This window comes from Lampetra planeri, chromosome 60 (genome assembly GCF_965212315.1).
Source record: "Lampetra planeri chromosome 60, kcLamPlan1.2.h2, whole genome shotgun sequence".
NCBI classification, from domain to species: Eukaryota; Metazoa; Chordata; class Hyperoartia; order Petromyzontiformes; family Petromyzontidae; genus Lampetra; species Lampetra planeri.
The window spans coordinates 1,374,941-1,396,273 of NC_136166.1; the positions used below are offsets into that span (position 1 = coordinate 1,374,941).

General features: G+C 50.0%; 1 protein-coding gene across 6 annotated transcripts; it reads right to left on the reverse strand.

Annotated features, from left to right (window-relative positions):
• Positions 1-2,852: 2,852 nt before the first annotated feature.
• Positions 2,853-21,012, reverse strand: LOC144736287 (cyclic nucleotide-gated channel alpha-3-like). 6 transcript variants are annotated; one of them, XM_078618932.1, is made up of 8 exons: positions 20,532-21,010; positions 18,604-18,717; positions 10,477-10,583; positions 8,963-9,159; positions 7,217-7,654; positions 5,407-5,767; positions 4,051-4,264; positions 2,853-3,915 (listed from the first exon to the last, which is right to left on the reverse strand). In XM_078618932.1, the coding sequence occupies exons 1-8, from the start codon at positions 20,543-20,545 to the stop codon at positions 3,531-3,533; spliced, it is 1,830 nt and encodes a 609-aa protein (XP_078475058.1). In that variant the 5' UTR covers positions 20,546-21,010; the 3' UTR covers positions 2,853-3,530. The 6 variants fall into 6 exon arrangements, with proteins under 6 accessions (XP_078475058.1, XP_078475057.1, XP_078475059.1 ...); XM_078618931.1 differs by having other exon boundaries at positions 18,604-18,720; XM_078618933.1 differs by lacking the exon at positions 20,532-21,010 and adding an exon at positions 19,311-19,449 and having other exon boundaries at positions 18,604-18,720.
• Between the last annotated feature and the right edge of the window lie 321 nt (positions 21,013-21,333).

Here is a 21,333-nt window from a genome sequence, read left to right on the forward strand (position 1 = left end):
AGCTGCTGTTGTTGTTGTAGCTGCTGTAGCAGCTGCAGCCGACCCAACTGCAGTTGCAGGAGTCATACACGAAGCAGCCGCAGCTGTGTGTACTACAGCAGAGCAGCAGCGGGCGTGCGGCCTGGAGGCGCCGAGGCCGAATAGTTGCGTGATGTGGACGTGGAGAGGCGAGATGTTTGGCCCATCAGCTTCATTGTTCTGCTTCCATTGACGAGCACCCTCCACGTAGGCCTCGACGTAGGCCCCCACGTAGGCCCCCACGTGGGCCCCGACGTAGGCCTCGAAGTAGGCCTCGACGTAGGCCCCGACGTAGGCCTCGAAGTAGGCCTCGACGTAGGCCCCGACGTAGGCTTCTATGTAGGCCCCCACGTGGGCCTCGACGTGGGCCCCGACGTAGTTGTTGTTGTTGTGCGTGTTTGTGAGCAGTGTGTGTCTATAAGTGGTGCGCATGTATGTATATGTGCGTGTCTGTGTGTGGTGCGTGACTGTGTGTGGTGCGTGACTGTGTGTGGTGCATGACTGCGTGTGGTGCGTGTCTGTGTGTGGTGCGTGTCTGCGTGCGGTGCGTGTCTGTGAGCGATGCGTGTCTGTGGGGCCGTCCATACATGACGTCACGCGATTTTGGCCGATTTTTGACCCTCCCTCCCCCCGTCGTCACACCGCGTCACAAAAAGTCAGACCCCCCTCAAATATGACGTCACAAAACTCTGCCACCACCCCAAAACCATTTTCCATTTTTAAAATAAAACATGCTTCAAATCGCTTTAAACTATTGTCATTGTAGTGCGTATTTAGTGTGGTGCTGCACTCTGATGTTGTAGGAGAAAACATTTTTCAAAAAGGCGTTGGAAAGCTGAAATTTAGCATAAGATTTACTTGAAAATATTCAACGACTAAAACTGCAGATGTTCAGAATATTATATTGAAATTCTCTTATAATTATAAAATATTTAAAGTAATTATAACAATAACATTCATTCTACAGGATGAAAAGCCCTGGTAGAATCATTAAAATCCAAATGTTTAATAACAATCATTCAAAAAATATATAAAATGTATGCTTCTCCATTCTCCGATGGAGAAGCAAAATGCTCCTTCATGGAATAAATAAAAGGTGACCTTAGTAAATTTAAATAATAAAATAGTTAATAATGAAAATTAATCAAAATGAGTGTTTATATTTATTTAAAGTTGCGCATTTTGATGTGACGTCACATTTCTCAAACCCCTCCCCTCCTCGTCACACATCGTCACAAATGCCTGACCCCCCTCCCCCCCCTAGCTGTGTGACGTCATTTATGGACGGCCCCTGTGCGCTGTCTCTCTCTTTGTACGTAGTGAGTGTGGGTGAACGTCTCCCAGCAGTGGAGTGGTGGCACAAAAGGGCCGAGCATTGTGGGGATGTTTTCCTCATCTGTGAGGTGTCAGACGATCCGACAACGCGAAGTCGACGGTCCGCGACCTTTCCACTTCTCCCGCCAAATTCCATGTCACGTGGCGTCCTGCGACGTCACTGTGGTGAGCGCAACAATTGAAATGGGCACGTGATGTTAAGTACTGAATGTCAACATCCGACAGAGAAAATCTGACATGAGGAATGTTGAAATGTGACTCACCGGGAGCCGTGACCAATTGCTAAACAAAAACTAAGCACATTTTTGTTTATTTCACCAGGTAAGGCAACAATGAGCCTGTGTAGCTCTTTATCAGAAGCGACCTGGCCACAAGTGATAGCCAAACGAAGCGGTGGCTCATTGTGTGGAAACTTAGAGCGGCCAAACACTCTAAACGCGTGCGTCTGAAGGTAACATCTAGAGGACCCGGAGAAGAATTCCACGCGACCACAGCGGGAAAGACAGTAAGACCCGCAGACTCCAAATATACGGCAGACGACCTCCTGCATACCAGGCGAGGGAGTTGACATCTCCTGGCCACCGCAACTCACCGTCCACTCCAGCTCTATCAGTCGTCTTGCCACAACGCTAGTCACCGGCGGGACGTCACGTGACTCACAGCGCTAATGTTGCGGTGGGCTCAAGTAGAAACTCTTGGGCACTTTTTGTTCACGTGACCAACCTTAGGGGCCGTCCATAAATGACGTCACGCGATTTTGGACGATTTTTGACCCCCCCCCCTCGTCACACGGCGTCACAAAAAGTCAGACCCCCCCTCAAATATGACGTCACAAAGCTCTGCCCCCCCCCAAAAAAATAAAACATGCTTCAAATCGCTTTAAACTATTGTCATTGTAGTGCGTATTTAACAAAGCTCTGCACTCTGGAGTTGTAGAAGAAAACATTTATTAAAAAAGTCTATTTAATTAAGTAGAACGTGTTGTCTATATTTAAAGTTGCGCATTTTGATGTGACGTCACATTTCTCAAACCCCCCTCGTCACACATCGTCACAAATGTCTGACCCCCCCCCCAGGTGCGTGACGTCATTTATGGACGGCCCCTTACTGATTGGCTGCGTCGGGTGGTGGTGGGTTAACGACACATTTATATTTATGAGATCTAACCCAAAAAAACCCTTTATCAAGGATAATATTGGTGGCGAATGCGGGCCGGATGCCTCCCACCTCTGGTGCTTTAAAGGGTAAAGCCGATTCCTGCTTCACCAGTCGCGGTGGTGGTGGCGATGTGAACAGAGCTCCGAGTGTGTGGTGGTGGTGGTGAAGCGCCACCTGCAGACTGTTTGTAGCTTCACGAGTCGCCTGTCGACGATTCGTCTCTCGCGCGACGAGATCCACGAGAGTGACGCGATGAGAAAGAGACACCAACCGCGTCGTCTGCCTCTCTTCTCTCTGCAGCGCCCCGTTACGTAAAACTCATTCGGTGCACGAATTGCAGCGGCGTTTCAGACTCAGCATATTTATTTGTCCTGCAGGAGGAATCCGATGAGCTATCAAGCTCTTTTCACAGATGTCCAGGAGGGGCACAGGGTCGGAACGTTACAACAACAAACATTACGAAAACATGATAGGAGTGCAAAGTGTAGGAAAGGTAAACAAATTAAAATATATACAAATACAACGACATCATTCATTGATATTTGAACAGGTAAATTCTACTGACCCATGAGATTATTTTTCAGAAGCGACATGGCCACAAATGATAGCTCTGCAAAGCAGCTCATCGTGTGGAGATGAATCATCTAGACCAGCGGCTCCTCACCTCTACTGCAGCCTGCACCCCCTTTGGTTCTCATTCCTAAAGAAATGTAGAATGTTAATCAACACGGAGGGTTTGATGACACAAAGTAGTTGTAATAGTAGGGGTTTTTCCCCTTTTTTCGGGCAACAAAACTGAAACCTTTTATAAGGAATCATGTGTGCATTAACCATATTATATTTTGGTACTGGCAAAGGAGGTCTAATGAAAGTTGTTGTAATTATGTGCCCATGCTTAATTTGTTTTTTCGATTATTTACTTTCTTACAAAAACCTGGCCATGTCTCGCACCCATGGAAAGGATCTCTCGCACCCCCAGGGGTTGCGTGATGAACCGCAGGTCAACAAGAACCACGGGGCTAAATGAGGGCGGGGGAGAGAATCTCTGTGGCGAGGCTCTGGACCACCGGCCAGGCGTGGCCCCCACGGACGCCCTTCCGCCACTGGCACCCCTGACACGGGCTGGGTGCGGAAGGCCGCCCAAGAAGGTGGTAACGCAGGCCGTGACTTAGAGACGGTGACGACAACGACGACAAGAGAGAGAGATGAGGTTGGACTTCACGCGTCGCCGCTCCCCGTGGCCTCCGCATCGTTGTGGTCATCACCGGCTGCTGCTGCTGTGGTGAACACGCGCTCCAGGCGGCGTAGACGCGTGCGTATCTTCTTGTCGCCGGACTTGTGCTCGGCCAGCAGGCGCGCAACCTTAGTCTGCAGGGCACGCACCGCCCCATCCAGCGTTTCCACCTGCACGCACGCACAGCGGGGGCGGTGTCACGTGGCTCACGGGAGGCTCCAGCTGGGTTAGATATAGGGGGGGGGAGGGGGGAGATGCATGAATGACAGAGGAGGGTTTCAGAGTGGGAGGCTCCGTCTGGTCACCGTGCGCTCCAGCTGTTGTGGCTCGGCGCGTGCTCCCTCCATCTCGGTGTCCAGGAGGCCCATCTTGGCCAGGATCTGCTTCCCCTTCTCCTCCAGCATGTTGCCCGCCGCCGGGAACTCTCGCAGCACCTCCTGCAGGTCCTCCTTGGACAGGCGGAAGAGGTCCGAGTAGCCGATGCTGCGGATGTTGGCCGTGCGCCGGTTACCGGCCTTGCTGCCTACCGCCGCCGGCGTTGGGCAGGGAGAGAGGGCGGGGAGCGTCACGGCGACACGCTATTGCTACGTCGCTGTGGGCCGGAACAATCCAGAAAGTCGTTCCGGGAATTTTTTTACGGAAAGTAAAAAATATATCAAGGGGGACTGCACTGGACCAATTTCAGTATTTGCCACCAAGTGAACAATCAAACGTTGCTCGAACAGCGATTGATCTTGGGCCACCGCTGGCCTAACATTTCCCTAGCGCCGATGTTTATACATCACACCGCGTACTCATTTGAGGCTGAGTCGACCTGGAGGAAGCCCAGGACCGGCTCAGATTAATCGTCACCAGTGTTGCCAGTTAACCGCTGCATGACCACTCCACCCAGTCACGGTGGCGAGATTTAACTCCCCCGCCTGGTGTACAGGAGGTTATGGGTTCGATCCCGACCCTGACACCTGGATATTTTGAGTGTACGTCTCTCTCTCTCTCTCTGTGGTAGCGTAGATGTTTCTGTGGGTACTCCGGTTTTTCCATCCACATTTGGAATCAACATCACGTTTATAGTATTTGGCTGCTTTAAATGTTCACTTGATAAGGCACTTCGTGGAGCTATCATTTGTAACCAGGTCGCTTCTGAAAACAGAGTTTCATAGCTCAATGGGACCTTACCTGGTAAAATAAAAAACTGCTTAATAGTTGAATAGGTGAGTGCGGCGAGGCGATAAGGATGTCGTGGTAAAGGCTGCTGGGCCCAGCAGGGTGACGCGGATCATTGCCGCTCCTCACGAGAACTAAACCTCTCCCGCTGTGCAATGTGCCAACAACATTTTACAATTTTTACTTTTAGTTAAGATGCATTTATTTATTTCACAATTGATATCTTTTAACTATTGCAGGGGTTTGCCTGCTCCTCGATAGCCACCGTCAGTGTCACTATGCCGACGCCAATTAAAAAAGTGGTCACCATAAAATATTTATTCTTAGATGTAATTCCCATCAGGCCTCATGGTCTACACGGAAAGTCCACGGTGTACAGAGCAAGTCCCATGGTGTACACAGCAATACTCACAATTACTTTACCGTGCGTCTCTCGCTTAATGCCGAGTAAGAGGAGCCACTGCCCGCCAGTGTCTGTGACTCTGCCAGTGACCCACCGGGTATCTTGAGGATGCTGATCTCCCCGAAGTAGCTGCCGTCCCCCAGCACGGCGTACTGCGTCACTCCGTCGTCGGCCACCACCGCCAGCTTGCCCTCCTTAATGAAGTACATCTCCCGGCCGATGTCGCCCTTGCGGCAAACGTAGTCGCCGGGGCTGTACAGCTTGGGTCGTAGCTTCAGCACGAGCTCCTCCAGCAGGCCCAGCTCGCAGTTCTTGAAGATCTCCACCTTCTGCAGCGTCTGCATGTGCACGTTGATGGCGATGGCGGCGCGCAGCGTCACGGGCAGTTCCTTGAGGACGTCCTCCTCGCCCAACGACTTGTTACTGAGATGCAGATATTCGTACCACTCCACCACCTGCACCGTCGTACACGCACGCGCGGAGCGGAGAGGACTTGTTACTGAGACGCAGGTGCCCGTACCACACCAACACCGTCACACGCAGCGGCCGGGAATTCAGAGGAGGCACGTTAGTCTCTGCCATCCATCTACTGCTGCCAAATATCGCCAGTGGTGGCTGTTAAAAGTCAAACAATGCCGTGCGGACATCGGTGAAGGTCTCTCAGACATGTTTTAGGCGTAACATCACTCGCTGCTGTTGGCCGCGTACAGAATCGGGAGCTGTCAAAGTGGCAGCACCTCCTGTGGCAGCACCATCACTCCGAGTGTCTCGTCGCATGGACTCTGTGAAGATTCCGAGTCCTCACGGCCACACCGTGCTTACTCACAGCTGAGTTTGTGCACCACTGCTAGTGTGGCAGCAACGTCATCAAATAATTTGCGTATGTTTTTATCATTGAAGGGTGTATTTGTTACTCAATGGTTACCGATGGGTAACTATTCGCACGCCTAATTGAAATTTGCTCATCGGGAAATGCGTTTTTTAAAATTAATCATCATCAGGCATCATGTGTCAAGTGCAGTCTTATTCAACTCTCATCTCGGAGGAGGAGGAGGGAGAGCAAAGCGACACGAACTCTGTCGAAGCCCTCTCATGGTGCCAGCAACAGCAGCACCTCCGATTAGCACGGTTGGCTACGTACGGAGCGAAAAAAGTTCAACAAACATACATGCACACATCTGGCTCCTGCTGCTGCTATCAACCGCACGATGCCGAACATAAAGTCAACTCTCATCCACTCTCTCTCTATCCTCTTTATTTATGTGCTGCCCAAATTTTTTCCAGTTTGAAGGCCACGGAGATTTTGACGAACGCGGCATCGAGAGCTTCGGTCACCGCATCATCACCTGGCGGTTTCAAATGCGCTTCTGTGGCCGTCTGGAACGCTCTTCCTTCCGATATTAGGAAGCCACTGGGAGCTACGTACATTCATATCATCTAGATTGACAAATTAATTTGTTTAAAACTGCTTCACGTGTTTAGTTTGTAGTCCTTCCCCCCGCAACTCTAATTAGCGCGGTTGACTACGTGCGGTGCAAAGAAAGTTCAACAACAACAACCACCATTCAGCATTAAGTGGCGGTGACGTCATCGTGGCACTTGTGCCAAGCGAAATGCATTGTTGGTCCGGAAAAGCAAGCCCCGACCTCTTCCGTGGTGCTGGACGGTAACGCTGTGGTGAGCAATGCCATGGGGGGGAATAGCCAATTTCAATTGGCTATTCCCCCTCATGGTGTTTGTGGCCACCACAGCGGCCAATGGGGGCTCTGGACGGGTGCGAGGGGCTGGTGACCCCTCCACCTTCAATTTAATTACCACAAAACTATGTGGAAATAATCTAACCAAGCTTGAAGGAAGTTCAACGGACACATGCGCACGCCCGTGCACTGCCCGCCGGCCCCCACCTTGCGGTCCATGTCCTTCCCAATGGCGCGAAAGCGCACAAAGTCCTTGACCTCATTGAACTCGGCCAGGAACTTGTCGCCGGCCTCGTTTACGCTGGCGCAGATGCTCGCCACGTTGCCCAGGATGGTGGCGAACACGAAGATGGTGATGAGGAAGTCGACGACAACGAAGAGGAACTCGGCCTCGCGCTCCGCCTTAGGGATGTTGCCGATGGTGAGCAGGATCAGCGTGGAGAAGTAGATGCAGAACATGTACTGGCGGCCTGTGCCGCCGAAGCCCGGCGTCTCATGGGCCGGGTACACCCAGCCGTCCTGCCCAAAGCCGATGTAGGCGGACAGCAGGTAGTAGAAGCAGGCGTTCCAGTGCACCATCAGGTAGATGTACACCACCAGCTTGATGATGCGGAATGTCTTGGGGTAGTTGGTGTGTGTCTCCACCTGGGGCCGGTCAGTTGGGTTGGTGGTGGTGATGGGGGGTAAACACGAAACAAAGGTGCAGCCCTGCAATTGCCTGCTCACGTCACCGATGGTAGAAGCGCCTAAACCAGGGGTGGGGAACCTTTTTTCTGCCAAGGGCCATTTGGATATTCATAACATCATTCGCGGGCCATACAAAATTATCAACTTTAAAATTAGTGTGTTATATTTGGTCAAACATTTAATTAACTCACCCCTAATGTGATGGCTGGAACTGCTTCTCTTTGGTGAGGCGTGTGATGTTAGCTGGTATTGATGATGTTGCTACTCGCAGCTGCTTTTCCAGGTTTGCTCCAAGATTTATTAAATTTCGAGTCCCGCCTGCGGTTGCCTTGGCAGGGCCACACTAAATGATTTTTGCGGGCCTTTTTTGGCCCGCGGGCCGGACCTTCCCCACCCCTGGCCTAAGCCATAGGGGGCTCTAATACACCCCCTTTCCCGAGCAAATGTGTTGTAAATATCACCAGATCTGCATCCCGTCTCCATGTGTAAATAAGCATGGTTATATGTAACCAGTCCCTTGACTTTTCACACCAACGTCAGGCAGGCAAAGCCTGGACCGGTTTCAGCCTCCCAGGTGTGGTCAAGTGCCGCCCGACAATGTTTGTCTGGAAGCACAAATGTGCGCATGGGACTCGCAAACCCGCCGTGCACGCTGGAAGGCTCGAGCTCGGCTTCACCTCACTTTCACCCACAATGCAACACCGTGGTACGCGTCCTGGGGGTGGTGAGAGGGAGTGGTGGTACGGGGTCTGTTCTGTAATTGTAGGAACTGACGAGATGACCGGGTGGCTCAGAGGTCAAAGCGTTGAGCCGGCACCTTTGAGAATGCTGGATTCTAATTCAGGTTTCAGCCACCCATGATTAAACCGGGCTCTCAAGTGTCACTAATGACTGCCACCCAGCCACCACCTCCACATGAACCCAGCCATCACCTCCACATTAACCCAGCCACCACCTCCACATGAACCCAGCCACCAACTCCACATTAACCCAGCCCACACCTTCACATTAACCCAGCCACCACCTCCCCATTAACCCAGCCACCACCTCCACATTAACCAAACCACCACCTCCACATTAACCCAGCCACCAACTCCACATTAACCCAGCCACCAACTCCACATTAACCCAGCCACCACCTCCCCATTAACCCAGCCACCACCTCCACATTAACCAAGCCACCATTTCCACATGAACCTACCCACCACCTCCACGTGAACCCAACCACAGGTGCTCCCTGTGAACGTGGGGCAGCTCGTGCCGGACCTGGTCAAAGCAGTCGAAGATGCGAGGGAAGCGCAGCAGGCGGTTGAGACGCACCACGGGGTAGTGCACGCCCGTGTACGCGTACAGGAGGTCGGTGGGGACAAGCGCCAGCGCGTCGAGGCGAAAGCGTGACGAGCGGACGTAGTGCTGGCGCATGCGGTCCACGTCCGTCACCAGCAGCCCGCACTCCATGAAGCCTGTGGCACACGGGGGCCCGCGCGCTGATTTTCTGTTGTATGTACGTACGGTGTATGTACGATGTATGGATGTTTAATTTCTTTCGCACCGTACGTAGCCAACCGTGCTAATCGGAGGTGCTGGGTTGCGATGGGTTTGGACCCTCGAACACTCTCCCTATTATAGAGAACACTCTTCTGTTAACGTCGAGAGCGTTCATGCGTTACCGCTGTCCATCCGTCTTGACCCCAGGATCTCATTGGTGCTGGCTCTGACCTCTAACCCCTGAGTCAGCTGTCCATATTTCCGTCTGTGAGCCACGTCTTTTCTCAAAGATGTCGGTGATCACGGAACGTGGTCTTGCTTCACTTCAACTCCGTGCGTGATGTTCACAGACAAACTCTGCATTGGTTATTCCTCGCAGTAGAATCCAATCATCCGAATTGTTCACGTAACTTAATTTTCTGTCTTCCCCGCCTTCTTGGGCCTTGTTGTGTTCCCAGTCAAAACGCATTCACATTCAGTCTCTTGCTTTCTCATGGCACGTCCAAAAAATTTAACTTCGCCTTTCTTCAAACTATTCTCATTAATGTTCTTGCTGTGTACCCTGATGCTATCCATAACACATTTATGTCACTCCCCTTGTGTCTGTCTCGACCTGACATTTCTAGCGGTATTTTTCTTAAAAAGAATATTACACGTCTGTCACTTCTCGTTTCGCTGGAAGCCAAATTTATCATCGATGCTGCGCCAACACGGGGCTACGATGCCGCACGGTGGCTGCCCTGCAGCGGAGTCACCGCACTGCGGTTGTACATCGCACTCCACGCTCTGGTGCCCGGCGCACGTTGGAGATATGTCGACCGTTGCATGAACAGACGTGAAGAAGCAAACACATCCTCAGGTAAATTACGTGTACACACACTGATCCATGGGAGCTTACAACATTCAAATGCCATTTAATTTTAGCAAAAACGGTTCGGTTGTATTCCGTGCAAATGAGTGTGTTCGTCTGTGCCTTCCATGTTTTGCTCGTTCAATGCAACTGTCTGTTCCGTTCGTTCCATCCGGTTCCATTTGTTTTATGTTTCGTCTTTCCCTGTCTGCCCGCCTGATTCTCACTCTCACGATAGCCTCACCGCTCATGTGGGGGGGCGTGAAGCATTTAGGACGCATGCAAATTACATGCGGATTGTGGAGGAACAATTCTGTACAAACGGGACCGAACAAACGAGGAACAACGCAAACGGGACGGTCAAAATCACGAGACGTGAAGACCGGAACACTTGCTCCACATCGCGACAACTCCTCAGACCTCCTCCCCGGGTTACGCGCACCTGTCCTGCTCAGGAACACCATGTCCACCAGGTTGACAGCGTCTGACACATAGTCCAGGGTGAGCCACACCGGCAGAAACTGCACCTGCACGTCCATGAAGCTCACTCTGCACACACGCACACACCACACACACCACGCACACACGACGCGCGCATCACGCACGCACCGCGCACACATACACGACACACACCACGCACACACACACACACGCACACACACACCACGCACACACACATACCACGCACACACACACCATGCACACACACACACCACGCACACACACACCATGCACACACACACACCACGCACACATACACACCACACACACCATGCATACACGACGCTCGCATCACGCAGGTGTAGTAAGTTGCAAGAGGCTTGGACGACGGGGTCGGAGGCACACTTATTTATTAATACCAACTTGTGTACAGTAACGGGTACACACAGCACTTGAAGGGGTATCGTCCCCTTCACTCGTCTAACAGGGAGACACAACGTCTAACCCCGCTAACCTACACCCGAGTCCTCCACTACGGAGCTAGGGGAGGCTACCTATCCCAGCCCTGGTCAAGCTGGGATCCCGGCACCCTGAGTCTCCAGACCGGCTCTTATAAGAACGTCAGTCTGGGCTCTCGGGGCCACGCCACCGGCTTGTCCTGGTCGGCCCTGACAAGGACAGCGAGCCAGGGGAGCTCCGGGGCCTATTCTAGCTGGTCTTCACTCTTCGCTGGTTAAAGCTAACACTCGACCTCGAGCCCTCCGGCTCACCACCTTTTATAGCACTCGGCCCCCGGGAGGGGCCCGTGGGGGATGCAGGTGCGGACGTCGGTGTGAGCACCTCCTCTGTGTACGGCCCTAACCACGCCCCTTGTGTTTGTTACCCATCCGTGCCCATACATCTACACAATTACACCTCTACACAGGCACTGCGCACACACACACCACACACACACACACAGACCACGCACACAGACACGCATGCAAACGCACACACGTGGGACGTGGGTCGCACGGTCACTGGCGGTGCCGTCGCTCTAGCGCGCTGAACCTTGACGGCGAACTGCTAGAGCTTTGGGGGGCCCCCATGGACCCCCACGCCAAACATTTTGCTGCTCGAGTAGCGGAGGCAGCAGACGACATAGAGCGGCGCTGGCTCACTACGCTCCAGCAACGAAAAACGCCTCGCACCTCGCGTCCACAATTCCATTGCCCTGCTGCGCTCTATTACCGACAAGTCTCGATTATTGCAAATTGATACTCTATAGGACGTCTGGCAAAAAAATTAGCAAGCTGCAGCAGCGTGTACACAACTCTCTGTCGCGTGTCGTGACGGGCACTGCTTAATCCGACCGTGATTGTCTGGTGCTCGCTGAGCTGCATTGGCTTCTGGTTGTCGAACGAACACATTGCAAGGTTGCGCTCACTATACACTGAGCCATACCTGTTAAACCACATGGTTTGCCCCGTATTCTCATACAGGGAAATTTAGTTTTTAGGTCCATACGGCGTACAGCCGTTTCAATACGGGCAATAAGTTGTGTCTATTTGTTTGTGTTTCTCCCTTCTGGCGGGACTTTGTAGGATGAACGTTGAGATTTATAAGGGCACGGGGTGACCAATAAGGTCTGAATTGATCTGTAATAAGGTTGACAGATTTGCAAAGTGCTTGCCACAAATGCATCACAATACCTCGCTCAGGAAGGTCCTGCCAAGGTTTTGAGGAAGCGGGTGGAGCGGAGACTTCTGCTGCATAATCCCAATTGAGCAATTCGCGGTGTGTAATATTTTTGTAATTTGGCAAAATGTGGACCATGACGCCAGCACGCGGACGGCCTCACGGCATGTTCAGAGTGCACCGTGAAGCATAGTATTGTGTACTAGCGGGAAGTACCCGGCATTGCCCAGGGGGGAAATATATTTCAAAACTTTTCTTAAAAACATAGCATATACAGATACAAATACTAAGCTATTGTGAAAGCCCGGCGTGCCGTTTGTCTGTCCATTTGTTCGTCAACAAAATTCTAAGAGGCTTGCAGAAGTTCAAAAAGTAATAGAAAGTGGGGGGTAAATAGTTGATCTTAAAGGTTTACGAAAATTGTCGCCCCCCCCCCCCTCAAAAATTTATTTTACCCCCACGTAGGCATATATACCTATACACCCTACATACAATAGAGTGAGTAGTATCTAGTAACTCTATAGTAGTGTAGTGAGTCCAACTGAGTCGCAGACGTTGTCTTGGGAGCAAAACTATTTATTCAATAAATCAACATAACATAACACAACCTACACTTGGCTGTTGAATGCTCATCTAGCCACGCTACGGCAGAACTAGACACGGTTCGCTATCCCGGCCCGGACCACAAGCTGGGTCCCAGACCGCGTAGCTAAAGGCTCCTTTTACCCGACGTGGATTTTCATCAACAGCAACACGAAGAACCCGGAGTCCCTCACTGGGCCCTCGTTATATCGGCCTGGGCTGGGGCTGCTCCGCCTCTCGCCCCGCCCATCTTCTAGATCTCTCGAGCTCTTTCCAAAAGGCTCCCCGAGAGCTCTTTTAGACCACGTGACCACCCAGCGGCCCCCGTCCACCGGTGGCCCCCCTCCAATATCATCCAGTCGCGTGTCAGCAGGTCAATCAGCGTATCATGCCCCAACATAACCCTGGCTGGCTGACGCTCCCTCTCGCTCCCTCACCGGGAGCCCGCACCGCACACTGTACGTGGTGCCTCCGCGCTGACCAGCGCTCACCCAAGCCCCACTAGGGCTGGTACTACGCCCAGTAAGTGGGCTACACATAATGCCAACACATTATCCGCCGTGGCTTCATAAACCCGGCACCACACAGTGACAATCACAGTCACTACAGTAGTATCTGACTCTACAGTAGTATCTACTGACTCTATAGTAGTATCTATTGACTCTATAATAGTATCTACTGAATCTATAATAATATATATTGACTCTATAGTAGTATCTACTGAATCTATAATAGTACCTGCTGACTCTGTAGTTGTATCGACTGACTGTACAGTAGTATCTACTCTGCTCTGTAGTATCTACTGACTGTAGTAGTAACTATTGACCGTAGTAGTACCTACTGACTCTACAGTAGTATCTACCGACTCTATAGTAGTGTAATAAACCCCGTTGAGACAACGTCGGGAATTCAGAATTCTTTATTAAGTTTCGTCCACAGCTCTCACTACATCCGTTCCTCTACTTCTACTGCCCCTTCACGCTGTTGGCAGACAGCATGAGAGGGAGAGAGAGAGGAGAGAGACTGCCGCGGCCCGCCACGTGGCAGGCTCCGGACCACGGCACCAGCGTGGCTTCCCTCTTCGTTCCTCCGCACATTGACCACGTGCTGTCCTTCTCCACCCCTTTTAATCCCTGGCCCACGTGATGCCCCGCAGCCAATCCTCAGCCACACCCCTGGAACTTTCCAGAAGCCACTGTACAGCTCCAGGGCCACGCCCCTAGCTGAACTCCCCATTGGTTGCGGGCTGAAGCCAGCAGAGCCAATCATCATCCTCCAGGTGTAACCTTCCCATTACATCAGGGCCACACCCCTGGCTCGACTCCCCATTGGTTGTGGGCTGAGGCCAGGAGAGCCCATCATTATCATCCAGGTGTAACCTCACATTACAGTAGTAACGACTAACTCTATAGTAGTATCTGCTGACTCTATAGTAGTATCCACTGACTATAGTAGTAACAACTAACTCTATAGCAGAATCTACTGACTCTATAGTAGTAACTATTGACTCTGCAGTAGTATCTAATGACTATAGTAGTACCTACTGAAATTATAGTAGTATCTGCTGACTCTATAGTCGTATCTACTCACCGTAGTAGTATCTACTGACTGTATAGTAGTATCTACTGATTGTAGCAGTATTTACTGACGTAAGTGATATCTACTGACTGTAGTCGTATCTGATTCTATAGTTGTATCTGCCGACAATAGTAGTATCAACCAACTTTAAAGTAGTAAATACTGACTCTACAGTAGTATCTACTGAATCTATAGTCGTATCCACTGACTATAGTAACTACTAACTCTACAGTAGTATCTACCGACTCTATCGTAGCAACTGCGTACATTTGGGGGGGGGGGGGGGAGAAGAGGACATCACACTTTGAAGAATTTACCTCAGCGTTGTGTTTTTTGTTGCATTTTGAATACGAATGATAATTCCCACCCCGTCCCCACCGATAGCGTGTGCATTGCTCGGGGCAACGACAGGTCAGCATTTGCTGAGCATTCACAGATGCGTGCTTTGGCGCCGCCCTCAGCGTAGTAATATAACATAAAAAATATATTAATTTAACTAATTCACATTTGATGGATGGGAAAAACAAATATCAATGTTTCGTCCGAGGGTAGACCTCGGCAAGGTAAGGTAAATTACCTTTTTTACCGGGTAAAAGGGTAAAGGTTTCGACATGCCAAGGTGTAAGGTAAAGGGTAGGGTAAAGGTAGCTCAGAAGAATTACCCGGTAGGGTAAAGGTAGCGCGAATAATTACCCGGTAAATACGGTACCTTTTATTTCGATTTAAAGCTTTCGTGACTGCAGGGATTCATCTTCTTGGTTCTTTCGTAAAGTCACGAAGAAGGGAGATAATAAAATAATAAAAATAAAACATAATAAAATAATACAATTCTCACGACGTTTCGGCCACAACGCAAGCAGCCGTCCTCAGGTGAAGAACAGGTCTGTTGGAAAGACAGCGTCTGAATGAACACCACCAAGCTTGGCAGCGTATATTTAAGGTGGGTTAGGGGAGGAAGAGCGCCTTGACAAAGGAATTTGCATATCAACAGATGCATTTAGCATATTTATGGAAAATGCAGATATGGGATTAGTCACTACTTGTGGAATGCGTAGGAGGGGGGAGGGTCTCAAAGTCATATTATGCCCGTGCATTATGTAGGATTAGCAGCAACAAAGGGAGGAGATAGGGTTAGCAGTAATAAAGAGAAGGCATTTTAATAGTAAGGAGCTGTAGCAGCTAAACCACCACGTAAAAAACTAAAATATAAACTACATCAATATCATCAATATACTAAAAATACTCTCCAATAAGCTGAGCTACTAACAGTAAGTCATACATTACAATTCCACGTCGCAAAAAATATAATATGCCTCCAGCTAAACTTTTTCCTTACATCACACGGATCTACCCCGTACTATATACTGCCATAGACAAATCCAACATTAAATTATATACTGCTTTACTATACACCACCCTATACATTAGACTATACATTGTAATATTACACTATGTATTATTCTACCCACCCTACTGTATACCACACTGCTGTATATTCACTATACAATTACGATACTATATATACATTATATTAAACATTACACTTTTATACTATTTATCAGAGGTGGGACAAAGTCATTGTTATGCAAGTCCAAGTCGAGTCGCAAGTCATCAAATTCATGACTCGAGTCTGACTCGAGTCCAAGTCACATGACTCGAGTCCACATCTCATAGGTGGGCCAAAGTCATTGTTATGCAAGTCCAAGTCGAGTCGCAAGTCATCAAATTCATGACTCGAGTCTGACTCGAGTCCAAGTCACATGACTCGAGTCCACACCTCTGCTATTTATTATTATACAATCTGCTATACACTATACCATTGACCGTCGCGTGAAAGGTACTAAGAGGAAGCAACGAAATATGTCAATGGGAGAGTGGTGCGAACAACTGCTTGTGTTGTGGCCAAAACGTCGTGAGAATTGTATTATTTTATTATGTTTTATTTTCATTATTTTATTATCTCCCTTCTACGTGACTTTACCGAAAGAACCAAGAAGATGATACGGTACCTTGTTTACCGCTAAAGGCTCCGTGGCGCAGTCCGTGGCCTCCATTTTTAATTGTGATAATTGATGTCGGACCAGATGGAGACGGTCCACGTTCTTAAGGTAGAGGTACTAGAGGACGAGGTCGAGGATGCCAGCAACGGCATTTTTGGGGTTGCTGCGAACAGCAATCGAAAGAGGCAGCAGCATGCGTTCCCGTGGGAGCACACGCACGATTGGATGGAGGGTGATTCCCATGTACAGCAAGGGAAACGGCAGTGCGTGCACTGTCGCAAGTGGTTTTCCACCACACGAACGCGTCGGGGTGGTAAGGCCACCTCAAGAAGCACAACGTGCTCGCCCCAGGCAGTGAGGTCGGGATGTCGGCGTCGGCTGCCTGAAGGTTCCGTCTAACTGGGCCGGAGCGGCGCAGGATCTTATTGCCTGTCGTTCGTCCGAGGACGATGGCAATGATGAATATATCAGGTTGTTGATGAGATCGCCATCGACCAAGACGACTGGGACGAGGAGGTTATGGAGGACGGTGTCGTCGACAGCCTCAACGCCCGATTCCAGAGTATTCTATATGAATAAAGCGCTCTACCTAGCATTTATCAATATAAACCTTTTTCATGTGTTGTACCCCAGTAATTTCCCTGTAATCGGGTAATTTGTATGGTATAAGGGTAAAAGGTAGGCTTGTTGCTTTTTACCTTTTACCTTACCTGCTAAAGGGTAGAGCGATTGTATTGTGGTAAGGTAAAAGGTAGGGTAAAGGTAGTCTTGTTTTTTTTACCGTTTAACTTTTACCTTACCTTGCCGAGGGCTATCCAGGGGCATATTGCATTGTATGTGTGTAGTTTGTTGAAACGTAAACCTAGCAGTTTGTCAGTTTAAAGCGTCCAAAGGTGTGTCCACACACACACAGACAAATTATTTTTTTAGGTAAAATGGTGAATACCGTGGTGCACACGCGGTGTTCAACGGGGCGACCGCAGGATTCGAGCCACGAAGCTCTGCGGTGAATTCCGAATAGACAACGGCGAACAGTGAACGGTAAACGGCGAATGGTAATGGTGAATGATGGAGAACGGGAACGGCGAACGCGCAATTGCTGGCGCGCCGCGTCGAGCACAAGCTGCCGGGGAGGGCGGGGAGCTGCCTCACCAGCGCGGTGGAGCTGCCTCACCAGCGCGGGGGAGCTGCCTCACCAGCGCGGGGGAGCTGCCTCACCAGCGCGGGGGAGCTGCCTCACCAGCGCGGGGGAGCTGCCTCACCAGCGCGGGGGAGCTGCCTCACCAGCGCGGGGGAGCTGCCTCACCAGCGCGGGGGAGCTGCCTCACCAGCGCGGGGGAGCTGCCTCACCAGCGCGGGGGAGCTGCCTCACCAGCGCGGGGGCGCGAACTGGGTCGGCGCGGTTTTCCAGCGACAGCCACCCTCGCTCGGGAATCGATTCCGCCATTTGCACCTTGATAAGGTCGTGCTCATTACACACAAAGTGCTTGCCACCACTGAACCACAATACCTCGCTGATGTCGTCAAGGAGCATAAACCATCTTCACGTGAACTCTGGTCATCCTCGCAGCAGCGGCGTTTGTCTAACCATCGAACAAACACGGCCACGGCACCGCGTGGCGCTTTTAGATGCGCTTCTGCGGCCGTATGGAACGCTCTTCCTTGAAACCACTGGAGCTAAGCACTTTGAAATCTAGATTTACAAACTCATTTCATTAGAACTGTTTTTGTGTGTTTAGTTTGTTGTCCTTCCCCCGCACCTAAGATTAGCACGGTTGGCTACGTACGGTGTGAAAGAAGTTCAATATACTGTACATAGCCAAGAGGGACCCCCTTCTCCCCCCCCAGCAGCAGCTGTCCCTGTGCGTCGCAAGGTGCGCGGCGCACGCAGCACCGGACTGCAAACAGCCATCTGCCTGCTGGGGATGAGAGATGGCGGCGGCTTGGGGAGGCCTTCGTTAAGCAGTGGATAGACCACGGCCGACGACGCTGACGATGACGGCGACGATGATGACAATAATGATGATGATGATGACAACAATGATGTTGATGATGACGGCGAAGATGATGACGGCGACGATGATGACAACAATGATGATGATGACAACAATGATGTTGATGATGACAGCGAAGATGATGACAACAATGATGTTGACGGTGACGGCGATGATGACAACAATGATGTTGACGATGACGGCGATGATGACAACAATGATGTTGATGATGACGGCGATGAAGATGACGGCGATAAAGATGACGGCGATGAATTGGATGACGGCGATGAGCGTTACCTGCAGATGATGGAAAACCAGTTGAAGAGCGTGAAGGCGCAGGAGACGACCTGCCAGCGGTTGTAGAGGTCGCCCGTGGGGTCGAGGGCGAAGGGTCTCCGGCCTGCCGCCTTGCTGCTGCACACGCGACGCTCGGTCATCGTCGTGATGAGCATTATTATAATTATCGTTATTGTTACCGTCGTCATAGTTATCGTCGTTATTATCGTCGTTATGATCGTTAGTATCGTTCTTATCGTTGTTATTATTATCTTAGTTATTATCGTTATGATTATTATCGTTATTGTAATTGTCGCTATCGTTGCTATCGTTATCGTCGTTAACGTCGTTATCGTTGCTATCGTCGTTATCGTCGTTATCGTTGTTATCGTTCTTATTTTTATCGTTATTATCACTATCATTGCTATCATTCAAGATTTGAAGCTTTCGTGACTGCAGGAATCCATATTCTTTGGTTCTTTCGGTAAAGTCACGTAGGTAGAAATAAACTAAAAATAAATGACGACGTTTCGATTGAAACACAAGCAATCATCATCAGGTGGGAAAACCATAGCAAGCATTTTTTTTGTGTTGCAATCGAAACGTTTTGTTTTATTTTTTATTTTATTTTATACCTACGTGAATTTACCGAAGAAACCAGAGAGTATTGCTATCATTAACGTCGTTTTCGTTATCGTTATTGTCGTTATCGTTGTTACCGTTATTACCGTTATTATCGTTATCGTACAGTTTATTTTAATCAATAATGAAGAACACCAGGGGTGAATGTCGGGTTCAGGGACTCGGGGAGAATGGGGAGATGCAACACCAAGACACAACGTTGATGTGCGCAGCACTGGCAGCAGACACGGTACAGGTGCAGATAGATGAATGCCTGGGTGGGTGGGTAGGCAAATAGCCAGATGGATGGATTGATTAGTGGGTGGATGGGTGTGTGGGTGGATAGCCAGATGGATGGATTGATTAGTGGGTGGTTGAGTGGATATATGGATGAATAGTCAGATGGATGTATTGATTAGTGGGTCGTTGAGTGGATATATGGATGAATAGCCAGATGGATGGATTGATTCGTGGTGGATGGGTGTGTGGATGGATAGATTGATATGTGGTTGGATGGGTGTGTGGGTGGATAGATGAATGGCTGTGTTGATGGATCAGTGGATGGGTAGGTAGATAGATCATGGGACCTCCTTTGCCAGTACCAAAACATGAGAATAGGTTTTCCCCTTTTTTCTGGCAACAAAACAGGTGTTAAGATGTTAAAACACCAAACTGAAACCTTTTACAAGGAATCATGTCTGCATTAATCACAAAACTTCTGGTCAGAATGCAAACAAAAAACATACTCTGATAATATATGCATTGTCTTTGAAACTGATTAGCCTAGTCTCTTAGATAGATGTTTCGCTAGATGGATTAATTAGTGGGTGGATCGATGGGTGCATAAATTAATCGACGTAGGCAGTCCTTCGTGATTATGATGACGACCACCATTACATGCAGATGATAGAATGGGTGGTTGGATCGGTGCCTAGGTATATATATATTGATTGATAAATGGATAGGTGTATGGTTTGATGGAAAGACAGACACATAAATGTCTAGATGGACGGATGGATTAGTGGTTGGATCGATGGATAGAAAGATGGATGAGTGGCTAGACGGATGCATTCAATTGGTGGACAGCCACCTCAATGGCGAAGCAGATGGATCGGTGAGTGGGTAGATTCATAAACACCTCGACGGGCGAATGACTGGACGGGCGGATGACTGGATGGGTGGATGAGTGGACGGGTGGATGACTAGACGGTTGGATGACTAGATGGGTGGATAACTAGATGGGTGGATGACTAGATGGGTGGGTGGACACAAAGGGATAAAGACCTCTTTACCCGCCAGTTAGCAGTCGTTTCAGGTAAGAGACTCACCTCGCCTCGTCCATGGTGGCAGCAGCAGCAGCTCAGGCGCCGGTACCTCCAGCCCGTGCTACCAGCTCGGCAGAGGTCTCAGCCCAGGTGAGAGCAGCGGGGAGAGAGGGGGGGGGGCGCACCGCAGCTCCCAAGGGATCTGTGGCTGCGTTGGGGTTTTTCTGAGTTGATGTAACCATGGTGTCCTCTTTGTACTGTACGTGTATATGCAGGACGATGAAACATTAATCCGCGCCCCAAGACAATCTCTTATTCGGCAAAGACGCAGCCCTGCAATGGCTTCCTCAAGCCACTGCTGGTGGTGGAAGGCAAGCTCAAGGAGAGCCGCTCTCCGGGGGTTACTTCTTTGTTTAGCCTCCTCTTCAACGTTGGCCAGGCGGCATGGAGGGAGCACGAGCTACCCACGCCTTACCCCACCACACACACTCACGCTGCTGCTGCTGGGCGGCGCCAGGGACGACACGAGGGGGAGGGAGGATTTGAGAAACTCGCCCCCATGGTTTCGCTGACAACGCCGGGAGATGGAATCGAACCGACGACCTCCGGATTTCAGAATCGGAATCTTTATTATTTGTACTGGAACAATCCGAGGAGCTATAAAGAGATTTGTTGCCACAGATGTCCAGCGGGGAGTCCGGGGTCAGAACATTACAACAATACAAAACAACACGACGGTGCCACGGATAGGGAAGGTAAACAAATCACTTAAAACATATACAAATACATTTTGACTTAAAACTTTCGTGACTGCAGGAAATAATATTCTTTGGTTCTTTCGGTAAAGTCACGTAGATAAAAAAAT